We start from the raw sequence: 14,906 nt of genomic DNA, 5'->3' as shown, positions 1-14,906 counted from the left end.
ATCCCAGGACCCTGGGATCATGGCCTGAGTTGAAAGCAGATGATTAACTAACTGAGCCACCCAGGCATCCCAGTTATTCATATATTCTAAGCACTGTGATAGGCACTGGCGTGCCATGTGTTAGACAAGTTTTCCGCTTTCAGACAGCTTATGTTCTAGTTATTTATAAAAGATCTAGTTGTTGTTAGTGGAAGATGCGTGCATCATAAAACAACAATTTAGCGTCTACTCTATTGCAGACACTGAGGTACTTAATAGTTTTGAAAGGCAGTACAGATAGGCAAAAGCCAGAAGGGTGATATGATACTATTGCATAGATTACTTTGAAAATATGGGGTAATAAAGGAGAGAAAGGAAAGTCTGGGTGAGTTTGCACAAAAGTTGATGGTAAAGGGGAGTCTTACAGAGTTGGTAGGAATTGGAATTAACCTGGAAATAGGGGCATTGAGTTGGTGGTTTTAGTCCAAGGAAACAGAGCTTTAGAAGAGAAGAACATCCCTAGTTTATTCTGGGAACTACTGTACATGTACTTTAAGCAGTTTGAAATGAGTGGAGTATGGGATGATATTGGGTACTGGTGGAAATGTTTTAGAGACAAAGACCAGATTCCTTTTTCTTTTTTTAAGATTTATTTATGTATGGGGAGCCTGGGTGGCTCTTTCGTTAAGCTTCTGCCTTAGGCTCGAGGACGATCCCTGCATCTGGTTCGCTGGTTGGCGGGAAGCCTGCTTCTCCCTCTCTCACTCCCCCTGCTTGTGTTCCCTCTCTCACTGTGTCTCTCTCTGTCAAATAAGTAAATAAAATCTTAAAAAGAAAAGATTTATTTATCTTAAAGAGAGAGCATGTGTGAGTAGGGGTGGGGGACAGAGGGAGAGGGAGAGAATCTCAAACAAAATACCCTGCTGAAGACAGACTCTGAGGCAGGGTTCAATCTCAAAACCCTAAGATCATGACCTGAGCCAAAACCAAGAGTTGGACCCTCAATTGACTGAGCTGCTCAGGTGCCCCAAGGACCATATTTCTGAGGACAATGAATGTCGTAAAAGTTTGGATTTCATACTGGAGATGTTGGGGATCCACTTAAGGAAACAATATGGGGGTGAGTGGAGTGTGTTTAAATTGGAAAAAGAGACCCATAAAGGAGAAGGCTATAGCAAGACTGACCAAGTGTCAAGGTCTTGAAACAAAGTAGTAGTGGAAGGAGGAACAGATTGAGATGTTTAGGATTTAGAATATTTAGAACTTGGTTACTTGGTTACTTTTGTGTGCTCTAAAGTATGTGTGTGTGTATTGGCAAATGTCAGTAATAAAAACCAGACATACAATGAAAACATGTTTTACTTGAAGTCATTACTTAAAATATGCAAATGTAACTCTTAAAGGCAATACTTAAAATGTACATTTTTTGTTTTTATTTTTTATTTTTTTTTAAGATTTTTTTTTAATTTGGCAGAGAGCAGGAGAGTACAAACCGGGGAGCAGCAGGAGAGGGGAAGCAGGCCCTCTGGGGAGCAGGGAGCCTGATACAAGGCGAGGGGCTCAGTCCCAGGACCCTGGGATTATGACTGGAGCCAAACCAATCAAGCCACCTCAGGTGCCCCTGGTTTTGATTTTTTTTTTTTTTTTTTAGATTTTATTTATTGATTTGACACAGAGAGAGAGATCACAAGCAGGCAGAGAGGCAGGCAGAGAGAGAGCGTGGGGGGGCTCGATCCCAGGATCCTGAGAGTATGACCTGAGCCGAAGGCAGAGGATTAATCCGCTGAGCCACCCAGGTGCCCCCTGGTTTTTATTTTTAAATGAAGGTCTACTGAGGCTTAAGCAGTTGCAAAAGTTTGAGAGTTCCACCAATCATGTTTTTGGTCTAGTGCTCTGATATTCTCTTTATCCTTCTAATAGAGGAGATTTCATACATAAAGAAATATAATAGAATGATTCACCATACATCCATGACCAGTTTTGACAGTTTGAAATGTATATTTTGTGTCTTCTATTACTCCCCCCATTCCTTCTCTTTTTTCCCCCCATTCCTTCTCAAATGGATAACTTAAAAGCAAATCTCAGACATTTTTATCTGTAAATACTTCATTGTGTATATCTCTAAATATGATTCGTAATACATCCACATTACTATTAGCACACTTGAAAAATTAATAATTCTTTAATATTATTAAATATTTGGCCTATTTCCCTGATTGTTTCATGTTTTTCTTCTTTTGGTTTGTTTATTTAAATCAGCATCTGAAGAATTCCATACAGCATCTGGTTGATAAATAAGTGTTTCATTCTGTAGCAGCCCCCTTTTTTGTGTGTGTGTGTGTGTCACTTACCATTTATTTAGTGAGAAAAATCCAGATCATTTGCTCTATAGAATTTCCCACAGTTTAGATTCTGTTGGATGCATCCGTATCGTGTGATGTAACTTGTTTCTTCTCTATTTCCTGTGGTTAATCTGGGGATTTGATCAGATTGTAGTATGATATTTTGGCAAGAGTACTTCACAGGTTGTGCTATGTATCTTGTATTGCATCACAAGAAGCACATGCTTTCTGTTTTTGTTGTTGTTGTTGTTGTTATGTTAGGATTGACCAGTGGGTTTGCTGTTGTTAGCTGCCTGATCTTTCAGTGGTAAAGTTCTTCATTAGACGTTTACATAATAGTTTTAGTAGTAGCCATTGATGATTATTGCCATTGATCTGTTATTTCATTCTAGGTTTCTCTTTCCCTTATTTTATTTTTTTAGAGGTAGTAGGGGAGGGGCAGGGTGAGAGGGAGAGAGAATCTCAAGCAGGCTCCATACCCTGTGCAGAACCCACGTGGATCCTGAGATTACAACCTGAGTAGAAGTCAAGAGTCCAGTGTTTAACTGACTGAGCCACCCTATGCCCGTCCCCTTATTTTTTTGAGAAACCGTTCAGTATATGATAAATTTTACAGTCTTTTTTTTTTTTTTTTAAGTGACTCCGCCTTAAGTGCCTGGTTTTTGTTTGTTTGTTTTTAAAGATTTATTTATGAGAGAGAGAGCAAGAGTACTAATGCTTGAGTTGGGGGCAGGAGCAGAGGGAAGGGTAGAGAATCTCAAGACTCCATGCTGAGTGCAGAGCCCTATGTGGGGCTGGTTCCCACGACTCAGATCATGACCTGACCTGAGCTGAAACACCAAGTACTACGCTTAAATGACTGAGCCATCCAGGCTATTAAGTGCCTTTTTTAAGCTTGGTATCTAGATGTACTCAAATACAGAAAAATAGAGATTAATTTAGTGTGAGTATTATTTGGCTATCTGTGGGTCTTTTTTTTTTTTTTTTTAAGATTTTATTTATTTATTTGACAGAGAGAGAGAGATCACAAATAGGCAGAGAGACAGACAGAGAGAGAGATGAGGAGAAGCAGGCTCCCTGCTGAGCAGAGAGCCCTATGCGGGACTCGATCCCAGGCCTCTGGGATCATGACCTGAGCCGAAGGTAGAGGCTTAACCCACTGAGCCACCCAGGCACCCCTATCTGTGGGTCTTGATATGAGTTACTTATTTGAGTTGATAAAAAATAACTTAGATATAGTTTTGCAATTACTAGATTAGTTTGAATATGAATGAAAATTTGACTTGGAAATTTGATATTTGTAAGTTTTATATATATGGACTTTTGTAAAAATCAATATTAGGTTTTTGGAGATTTATTCATCTTAATAATACATGTGAAGTCTAGTTTACTCCTGTTACTTTGTTTTTATTTATTTTTCTTTGTCTTTATTTCCATTCAAGTAAACAGTTTACTTCTCTGCACAACAGCCTTGCCATGCGTACTTAGTTCGCCTCTTCTAACTGCTATATATTATATGGATATACTGTTGTCCATTTTACTGTTATTAGGCAGTTTGATTATTTCCAGTTTTTTACATACAGTGATAAAGCATTCTTGTATGTATCATCTTATGTACAAATGTGAGAATTTTTCTAGGATACATATATATTGGAAGTGGAATTATAAATCATAAGATAGGTGCATCTTCAATTTTATAGATATTGCTAAAGTGTTGACCAGAGTAGTTGTGTGGTTTATATTTCCTGTAAAGTATATGAGGGTTCCTACTTCTTTCAATATCTTTGCCACACTTCATTGATTGGGTTCTTTTATTTTGCTGGACTCATGAATATGAAATAGTTCCCCATTGTTTTAATTTGCATGTCACCACTAATACCTGAGTATTTCAGGTTATGGGTTTTTGGCGGTGGTTCCTTCCTCTCTTGTGAATTGCCTATTTATAATCTTTTCTCAGTTTTCTATTGGATTATCTTTTTCTTATTTATTTGCTTGTAGAAGTTCTTTAGGTATCCTGAAAACTTAGGGGGAGAGTGATTTATGAGCTGCAAATATCTTCTCCAGCCTGTAGCTTTTTAATTTTTCACTTGGTTAATGGTAGGCTGTTTACTTATTTTTTAGGCTGTTGATGTTACATTGCTTTTTAATTTAGTGTAATCATTTATCAGTATTTTCTTGTTTTTTTAAAGTTTTATTTTAGTAATTTCCACACCCATTGTGGGGCTTGAACTCAACCCCAGGTGAGCCAGCTTGTGTCCCATCATTGTTTGCTTTATAGTATATGCCTCGGTGGGTCACTCTGTTAAGTGTCAGACTCTTGATTTCCCTCAGGTCATGATTTTGGGGTTTTGAGATCGGCTCCTTGTTGGTCTCTGTGCTGGGCGTGACGCCTGCTGAAGATTCTCTTTCTTTCTCTCCCTCTACCCCTCCTGCCCATTTGCTGTATCTCTCTAAATAAATAAATAAATAAATAAAAATCTTGAAATAAAAGTTTCTTTCTAGTGCTAACATTCTGTGTTCGGATTTAGTTTTTACTTCACTTGAAGCATTTAAGTTTAGGAATTTGGGGCGCCTGGGTGGCTCAGTGGGTTAAGCCTCTGCCTTCAGCTCAGGTCATGATCCCAGGGTCCTGGGATCGAGCCCCACATCAGGCTCTCTGCTCAGCAGGGAGCCTGCTTCCTCCTCTCTCTCTCTGCCTGCCTCTCTACCTACTTGTGATCTCTCTCTGTCAAATAAATAAATAAATAAATAAATCTTTAAAAAAAAAAAAGATTGTTAAGTTTAGGAATTTTTAGGGGCGCCTGGGTGGCTCAGTGGGTTAAGCCGCTGCCTTCGGCTCAGGTCATGATCTCAGGGTTCTGGGATCGAGTCCCGCATCGGCCTCTCTGCTCAGCAGGGGGCCTGCTTCCCTTCCTCTCTCTCTGTCTGCCTCTCTGCCTATTTGTGATTTCTCTCTGTCAAATAAATAAATAAAATAAAAAAAGAATTTTTAGGTTTGTGTTTAGAGTATGCCACCTCTTGGTAAAATTCAGTAATGCAGGCGAGCAAAAGGAGTATAAATCAGAATTTATACTGAGAATTAAAGGCACATTTCATTGGGTATCTGACGGCAGAGCAGAAACAGAATTTCAAAAAATGCAGAAACCTATTATTGGAAAGGATTTATAACTGTTACCTGGGGTATGTGGCTATCAGGTGTGCGAAGCCAATCCCTAATGCAATAAATGAGGGCCGTGAAAAACAGGAATGCTGTGTGTGGGGAGAATATATTTACACTTGACAACTACACAAAGTGAAAGGCAGTAAGCCTTCGAAATAAGCAGAATTGGTGAATACTTAATGTTGAGGAAGCTGTAAGAGATAGTCTTGAAACATACAAATGTAGGCACAAAATTTGGTAAAAATTTGTGAGCATCAAGAGTGATAACAATTTAAGTGACTTAGCAGACCATTTCATTAAAATTTTGGATGGATTTGCCAATTAGAAACTACCATGGAAGATTTGAGGTTGTGAAGGGATAGTACTGGCTGTTTGTTTAGAATTAAGAATGGTAAAATGAAACTAATCTGTGAGCAAGATTTGTACTAAGACCTGAAATCCCCGACAGCATTCCTGTTTTGAGTAGTTATTTATTTTATCAAAATACTCAAAAAATGAATACCTAAAGTGACTGGAGTGTCTTAGGTTGATGGTGATTAGAAAAGACCATTGTTTCTGGAAAAAAGCTAGATATTTGTACTCAAGAGTACTAGATTTTTTGCTCACTGGTGTTCAGGTTTTATGTGCGCGCGCGTGTGTGTAAATGTATAATGTATGTATATATATATGCTTTATTTGAATGCTTTTGGGAGTGGGTAGGGACAGCACAGAATCTGATGTGAGGCTCAATTTCATGACCCTAAGATCAGACCTGAGCCAGCCAAGAGTTGAATGCTTAACTGACTGAGCCACCCAGGCACCCCTTAAATGCTTTTTCTATTCAAATTGCTGCAAGAAAAATAACTTCATTAATGAACACCTAAAATTCTTTAATTCTTTAATTCTTCCCCTGTCACTGAAAAGCAACTATTACTTAATACAAGGATCTGCTGGGATGGTAGAAGTGGGTAGAGGTATTTTAGTGTTGAAGAAACCATGTAGAAGAATATGAAGGGTGTGGTACATGCTTGTTGGATTGAATTGACTCAGAGGAACATGAAAAGATCCACGCTTTTGTGGGATTCAGAGCATGGGTTGATATACCATGCCGTGTTGGCCAATCTGGCCAAGGCCTATTTTTTAGGACACATATATACCTGTCATTCAATTTTAGGAGTATTTCAGTGAATATATATCCAAAGTTTTGCAAACCAGCATTTAGACTTAACTGGGCCATTAGTTCATTGCTGTAGAGCAGTCATTTTGAAATCTGTTGATCTGATTCCTCCATCCCCAACCCTGTTTGAACTATTAGCTAGCATTGTTTCAGGCAGGCTGCAGCTAAGGAACAGAATAGGGGAAAAGCTAATACTAGTTAGCAGTAGTTAGTAATTAACAGTACCTTTTAGTGAGAGACAGAACTGAAAGACACTATGAGAAGAACTTGCCTTCCTTAGCCACTGGTCCCAGAAAGAAAATGAGACATGCTTGGAGTTCCTTTGAGCCAGCTGTACCTGAAGCTGAAAGTGGAGCTTGGGTCTGCAGCTGGCTACCAGCCCAGCAGAGGTAAAGAAAGGAAGAACAGATAAGGGATCTGAAGATCAGAGAGTTTTGGAACTTGCCTGGGGTCACAAAGAACGTAAGCAGCAGAGCAGGGGTTTGAACCTGACACTCTGACTCAAAAGCCTCAACTCTTCAGCTACATAGCTGCAGAGAAGTGAGGAAGTATGCTCATGTTGGGACTTTGAAAAACAAAAACAAAAACAAGAAAACAATGTCTTTTAGAAGTATTTTAGCCCTTCTGTTTTCGTTTTTTCCATGTTCAGAAAATTATATACGGAACGATCACATAGGAATTCCCCCTTTAATGTATTTCTGCTCAGTGGCTTATTTAAAGCATGTCATCAAGTGGTCTTGAAATACTTATTTTAAATTTTTCTTAAAAAATCAGTAGAGGTTTTGGGGCGCCTGGGTGGCTCAGTGGGTTAAGCCGCTGCCTTCGGCTCAGGTCATGATCTCAGGATCCTGGGATCGAGTCCCGCATCGGGCTCTCTGCTCAGCGGGGAGCCTGCTTCCCTCTCTCTCTCTGCCTGCCTCTCCGTCTACTTGTGATTTCTGTCAAATAAATAAATAAAATCTTAAAAAAAAAATCAGTAGGGGTTTTGGAGTCAGGGCAAACTATTAGCTGTGTAACTTTGAGCAGTTCACTAACTTCTATGTCTAAGTAGTCGCTGCATCTATAATCTGGGGATACTAATAGTACCCAATTTATAGAATTACTGTGAGCATAGGATGAGTTAATACATATAAGATATTTAGAACAGTGCCTGACAAACACAATGTATCTACTACCTAAAGTTATCTCTTGGGCAAAGGGTTTACAAAAGATGCAATGTGAACTGTTTTTTTAGGCAGCATCTTTTATGTGATAATATGGGTAAATTATATGTGGATTGGGAACTTATATCTAGTAATAGAGGAGTCATGGCTTTGGGTTTCCCTTTGTGCAGTGACTCCTGAAACTGAACATTTCCCTTGTGGAGGACTTTGAAATCTACTACTCATTGTGTATCTTATCATCTTGCACCTAAGCTGTCTGCTGCATGGTTGATCTAGGGTCTCCCACCAAAGTGGAATAGTTGACGCTGCCTTGTGTGCAATCTGTGATCCCAGTTTGTTTTTCTGAGAGACCATGCCAAGCTTGTGGTGTTATGGGAGTCTTTATTTCGTTAGCACCTAGGAAGACACCCCGCGCGGCCCCCTTCCCCCTCCCCAATTTGTACTCCTTTGACCTTCATTTGTTATACAGAGCAAATTCTAAACAACCACTTTCTGGGGTGCCTGGCTTGGCTCAGTTGAAAAGCATGTGATTCTTGATCTAGTGGTTGTAAATTGGATCCTCATGTTGGGTGTAGAGGTTACTCAAAACAAAACAATAAAACAACCACTGTCTTCAGGGAGTTTGCATTTGAAAACATATGCCTAAAGGCATTTTATGAACTTGTAACTGTAGTAGATCACTTCTGGAATATTCTATCTCTGACTTACTCTAAATTAACTGTATTTTAAGGTTTTTTTCTTTATCTTCATGTTGGGTTCTCAGAATCTATAGATTGGTGTTTTTCATCAGTTCTGGGAAAGTCTTCTTATCTCTTTAAACATTGCCTTTGCCCATTCTTTCCCTTTTCTCCTTCTGGAACTCTGATTAAACATTCATTTGACCTCTTCATTCTGTTTTACATCTTTCTTAACAACCCTCCCCTGCCTTTCAGACAACTTCATTTTGGTATAATGCACATATTCTAAAATTTGCCCTTTGTAAGTATATATGTTTGATTAAAAAAAAAAAAGATTTTATTTTTTTGAGAGAGAGCATGAGCAGGGTGACAGGGAAGGAAGGAGAGGAAGAAGCAGGTTCCCTGGCTGAGCGTTGGGAGGGGAGGCTGGATCCAAGGAATCTGGCATCTGGACCTGAGCTGACAACAGACACTTAACCGACTGGCCCACCTAGGCATCCCTTGATGGTTCGTAATACATTTATTTAGTTTTATAGCCACCGCAATTCAGTTTTAGAACACTTCTGTCCTCTCACAAAGTTCTCTTATATTTGTTTGCAATTTATCACTGTTCTTACTTTCAGCCTCAGGTGTTTACTAAACATTGTTTCTGTGGTTTTGTCTTTTCTAGAAATTTCATGTAAGTGCAATTATGTGATCTTAGGTGCCTTACTTTTTTTTACTTAATGTCTTTGAGGTGTAGCTATGTTGCATGTTATCCTTAGCTTGTCCCCCTTATTGTTATAAGTAGCTAAAGCCAACAGCACCATCCAGGCAACCCTATTTATTTTTCAAAATATTACTTTATGCTTAAGACTTAGCTAGGTTTCCATTTAGATCTTCATCTCTGTTGCATGGAAGAAAGTTGGAATCTTGGCATAGAGTTGTATGACATGTAAGATTTTGTGCATTAATGATTGTTAAAATAATTTCAAATTGTTGCATATCCAAATACACACTGAATAAACTCTTTTTATATTCTTTCAAAGGAAAAATATTACTTTATCTGATGATGAATAGACTGTAAGATGACAAGGGTGACATGAATGGATTCTGGTAAGCCAGGCAAGAAGTGATGATGGCTTGGCCTAGAATAGTAGCAGTGGAGGAGTGGGAAGTGGCTGGATTCTGGATATGTTTTGAAGGCAAGTTGTCAGATTTTGCTCATGAGACTATTTATGAAGTCGATAAAGAGAAAATCAAGAATGTCACTAAGATTTTTGCCTTAAGAAAATAGAACTGGAGGAATAGAGTTGACATTTACTGAGATGAGGAAGACTATAAGAAATGAGTAGATGGGTTAACGCCTGTGTCTTCCGCTCAGGTCATGATCCCAGAGTCCTGGGATCCAGCCCTGCATCAGGCTTTCTGCTCAGTGGGGAGCCTGCTTCCTCCTCCCTCTCTCTGCCGGCCTTTCTGCCTACTTGGGATCTCTGTCAAACAAACAAACAAATAAATAAATAAATACTATCTTAAAAAAAAATAAATAAAATCTTAAAAAGAAAAAAAAAGAAGATGCCTGTTAGACATCAAAATGAAGCTGTTGAGTGGGCAGTTGGCTATATGAACATGGAGTTTAGGGAGGGATCTAGCATGGAAATACAAATTTGGGAGTCATCCAGTATATTGTGATAAACTGTATGTAAGCACTGAAAGAGTGAATGTAATTGGGGAAAAAAAGTTCAAAGTATGAATGAATATAATTGGAAAAAAAGAAGTCCAAAGATTGGGGAGAAAGAGGGGTGCCTGGGTGGCTCAGTCGGTTAAGCATCTATCTTTGGCTTCGTTCATGATCTCAGGTTTGTGGGATCAAGCCCTGTGTTGTGCACCCTGTTTAGTGGGGAGCCTCCTTCTCCCTCTGCAGTTCTCCCTGCTTGTGTGCATACACGCTCTCTCTTTCAAATAAGTAAATAAAATATTAAAAAAAAAAAGAAAACAGAAAAAGATTGGGAAGAAGAGTGGGGGGATCAGCAAGGGAGATTAATGGAGTGACCAGTGAAGAGAAGACCAAACTAACTGATGAAGATGTTTAAAGAAGGTTGAGAATGGCAACTTTCTTAAATGCTGCTGGATAGGTCAATGAAGATGAGCCCTGAAAATTCTAAGTTTGGATTTAGGGAAAGTCATTGGTGATCTTGTTGGAGCTTCTTTCTTTCTATTTTTAAAGATTTTATATATTTGAGAGAAAGAGCACACACAAGCAGAGGGAGCAGCAGAGGAAGATGGAGAAGCAGGCTCTCTACTGAGCAGGGAACCCGATGTGGGGCTCATTCCCTGGACCCTGGGCTCATGACCTAAGCCCAAGGCATATGCTGCAACTGACCCAGGCATCCCTTATTGAAACTTACTTAGAGAGAGTGGTTGACTTGAATGCCTGACTGGAGTGAGTTTTAGAAAGTGTGGAAGGAGAAGAAAAGGGAAGAACTTCTACCAGGAATCTACTGTAGATGGAGGCAGAGTCATGGAGTGGTAGCTTGAGGGGAAGGTGGAGTCCAGCAAAAGTTTGTTGTGTTTTGTTTTTTAAAATGAGAAGAATAACATGTTGTGTGCTGATGGGAGTGAGTTAATAAAGAACAAACAAAAAAAAAAAATAAGGAATTGGTGGAGAATTTCCTTTAATGAGGTGTATGGGATTTAGGGCACAAGAGGAATGGTTGGACTTAAAAAGAAGTGCGTATAGTCACAGGAAAGAAGGCAGAATATGTGGGTATAGATACTTATGGTGGATATATATGATAGAAGCTTGTCCATGTTCTCTTCTGGTTGTTTAAATTTCTTCAGTTAAATGGGAAGTAAGTTCATCTGTTGAGAGTGAGAATGGAGAAGGAGGTTTGGAGGTTTAGGAGAGAAGGATGTAGTGTGAAATCATATAGGAGAATGACAAAATGGACGAGGGATGTATAATGTGATTATTGGGCATCATTAAGAAGCATTTGAGGTTTGTGGTCCATGTTTTAAAGTGGAACTAGAGGCCATTGTTCTCTTTTGTCTAGTTACATTAACAGTAAGTAAGCAGTTACGGAAAAGTTGGGCAATAAAGGTGAATCAGGGTTGGGTTTGCCAGGTGTATTCTAGAAGCAAACACGAATTTTTGGTACAGTGATTCTAGAGACAGTCCTGCTCCCCCTGCCCCCAGGTGTAGGGAAAGCAAGTTTTTCAAAGGAATACCAGATTTTAATTGGAATAGAAAGGTGGTGGAGGAATTAGGCTAAGTGAGCTCTAGTATATAGGATATTTTGCTGATACAGGGCCCTGTGTTCTAGAGGTTATCCTTTGATTTTTATAACTAGGGTATCATGGTGTAATTTGTTCCCACATGAGTGAGTCTATTTAAAGAACCATTTAGGGGACCTGGGTGGCTCAGTTGGTTAAGCTGTTGCCTTTGGCTCAGGTCTCGATCCTAAGGTTCTGGGATGAGCCCTTCATCAAAATCCTTGCTCAGCAGGGAACCTCCTTCTGTCTATACCTGTTGCTCCCCTTGCTAGTACGTGCGCACACACACTCTTGCTCTCTATGACAAATTAAAAAAAAAAAAACACAACTTTTTTTCCCCCCCCAAAGATTTTATTTATCTATTTGACAGAGGGAGATGCAGAGAGAGTGAGGGAACACGGGCAGGGGGAGTGGGATAGGGAGATGCAGTCTTCCCATGGAACAGAGAGCCTGATGTGGGACTCTTTCACAGGAGAGATGAATTTTGGCAGAATTTACTAGAATTAGCAAGCATTAGGGGAGTAGACTAAGGTTTATTATTGGGGTACCTGAAGGTTTTGAGAGGAACCTGCAGACCTTCACCAATCATAATATTGTCTAGAATGTCTATTCTCTCAGAGGTTTCTTTTTAGAACATTGGCTCTTCCTTTTTGGACTGTCCTGATAGTGTTGTATAGAGGATGGATTCTGTATTTTTTAATCTACTCTGTTTAATCTACTCTAATTTATAAAAATCTACTCTAATTTATAAAAGTTTCATCTGAGCCAGCACATAATGCTTCTTCCTTTTTAATCAGTCACAAGTAGCAGATGAGGATCCAGAGTCTGAGAGTCTAAGGATCTAGGCAGAAACTTAAATAGTGGTATAAAAAATTAATTTAAAAATACCTTTTAAATTTTAAATATTATTTCAGATTTATAGTAATTGAGGGAAATGTGTTAATCTTCAACTGTGATCTTAGATTTGCCTTATGCTGTTAATTTTTTGCATTATGAATTTGCGACTATTTGGTTATACATATTTAAGATTGTAACCACAATCTGGTGAATCAGACATTTGTAATCATGTAATAACCTACCCTATCCCTGTTGATGTTACGGTCTATTTTTCCTGATACTATTTTTCTTTTGATTAGGAGTTGCTTGGTATCTTTTTCTGTCTGTATACCATTAACCGTCCACACCCTTATGTTGTATATACTTAAATTAGGAATAAAATATATATATATTTTTTAGTTAAATCTTACAATCACTTTTAATTCGTTTCTAAGTGATCCACTTCTGGGATCATACCAGCCCCTCTTGAGGTATTTGGCCCATATTGAAATCTGAAACTTGATGTTCCTCTCCTTAATATGTGAAGCAACATTATCTTTGCAATATGTTGATTTAGTAATCTAAATCACAGTGGGCTTGAATAGAATGATTGTTATATTTAGGTGTGTTGTCTTGAGTAAGTCTTTACTATATACTCTTGGTAAATGCTTAGTGAATGGAAAAAAATTAAATAGTATAGAACTATTTCTTTTTTGTACTTATCTTTAAATTATTTCATTATACTATCAGTGGGTTACATTAATTTATAAACCATCTTTTAAAACTTTTTGTTTCAGTCCCAGAAATCCTGGATAGAAAGCACTTTGACCAAGAGGGAATGTGTATATATTATACCAAGTTCCAAAGACCCTCACAGGTAAGCATACCCTTGTTTTTTGGGTTCTTCTAGAAATTTGGATGTAAATCACATTGCTGTTTGCTTATTAAAAACCAAAATTATTATGGGTGGCTTAGTTGGTTGATGTCTGTCTGCCTTCGACTCAGGTCATGATCCTGCGGTCCTGGGATCGAGACCCATGTTGGGGTCCTAGCTCAGTGGGAGCCTCCTTTTTCCTATCCCTACTTGTGTGCTCTCTCTCTCTCTCAAATAAAAAAAGTAAAATCTTTAAAAAAAAAAAAAGAGAGAGAGAGGAGAGATCATTAGCACAGTAAAGGTATTCTGGAGTTCTTAATGACGTTTGCAGCATAAAACCTCTGAATTCTTCAGAGTATTATTCCTTTATCCCTAAGCTCCCACAGATCATACTGGTATATTACAAAGATAGGGCAGTTAAGACTTTTTTAACTGATCCACTGTTTTGAGAAATTAAAAATGTGTTTTTATTTATTGAACATCTGTTGAATACCCAATACTATGGTTTGTTGATGCTAAAGAAATCAATACAAACCTAATAGTTCCTGTATTTGTCAGAATATAGATACAGCTCAGCATCTGCTAAAAAACCTATCATCAGAGATTGTAGACCATTCTGACCGACTTTGATGTTTCACATGGCTTTGATAATAGAAAAATTTAAGACACTAGTTAAAATTTAAGAAAAAGTTGACCTCTTGAGGTATTTATTGAAGTAACATTTTTCATAAATTTTTTTTCCTGAGGCCTAAAAATAGATAAAAACTTAAAAGGACAAATCAAAGAAAGAGTTATTTTCTAGAATACGGAGAACTTCTCTTCATAGACACTTAGGAAAAATTAGTTGAGAAAGGCATTTATAAGATTTTTGGATCTTCTTACCTTTCTTATTTCCTATCAAACCTTGTTCTCTAGCCAGTTAACTTCTTTGCAACTTTTACGTCTATTTGATATATGACTGCTACAAAAACATAGCCAAATTCAGAGCTAGAACAAATTAATCCTAAAATGAAACCACATAAGACCTTGTGTAGCCAAAGCAGTCTTGAGAAGGGGGAATAAAGTTGGAAATTTTCAAAATCTCGTATTTTTTTTTCAGTTTTTAAAAAAATTTAAATCCAATTAATATATAGTATAGCATTGATTTCAGAAGTCAAGGTCAATGTTCATCAGTCTTACATTAATACCCAGTATATCACATGCCTTCCTTAATGTTCATCATCCAGTTACCCCATTTCCCAATTACCCCTCTCCCCTTTAGTAATCCTCAGGTTCCTATGATTAAGAGCCTCTTATGGTTTGTCTCCCTCTCTGATTTCATTTTGTTTTAGTTTTTCCTCTCTTCCCCTATGATCCTCTGTTTTGTTTATTAAATTCCACATATTGAGTGAGAATATATGATTGTCTTTCTCTGATTGACTCATTTCGTTTAAAGTAATACACTCTAGTTCCATCATGTTGTTGCAAATGGCAAGATTCAGTTTTTT

The 14,906-nt window shown here is 38.2% G+C and overlaps 1 protein-coding gene across 1 annotated transcript in view; it reads left to right on the top strand.

Moving 5' to 3' along the window:
- The window catches only part of TRPM7 (transient receptor potential cation channel subfamily M member 7), a 111,484-nt gene that overhangs the window by 2,748 nt on the left and 93,830 nt on the right, over positions 1-14,906 (top strand). The window contains exon 2 of the mRNA XM_059372816.1: positions 13,343-13,422. Within this exon, the coding sequence (XP_059228799.1) occupies positions 13,343-13,422 (80 nt within the window). The remainder of the gene's footprint in view (positions 1-13,342; positions 13,423-14,906) is intronic.

The sequence above is a fragment of the Mustela nigripes genome, chromosome 13 (genome assembly GCF_022355385.1).
Source record: "Mustela nigripes isolate SB6536 chromosome 13, MUSNIG.SB6536, whole genome shotgun sequence".
Taxonomy (NCBI): Eukaryota; Metazoa; Chordata; class Mammalia; order Carnivora; family Mustelidae; genus Mustela; species Mustela nigripes.
This window is presented reverse-complemented; position numbering and strand designations above follow the sequence as displayed.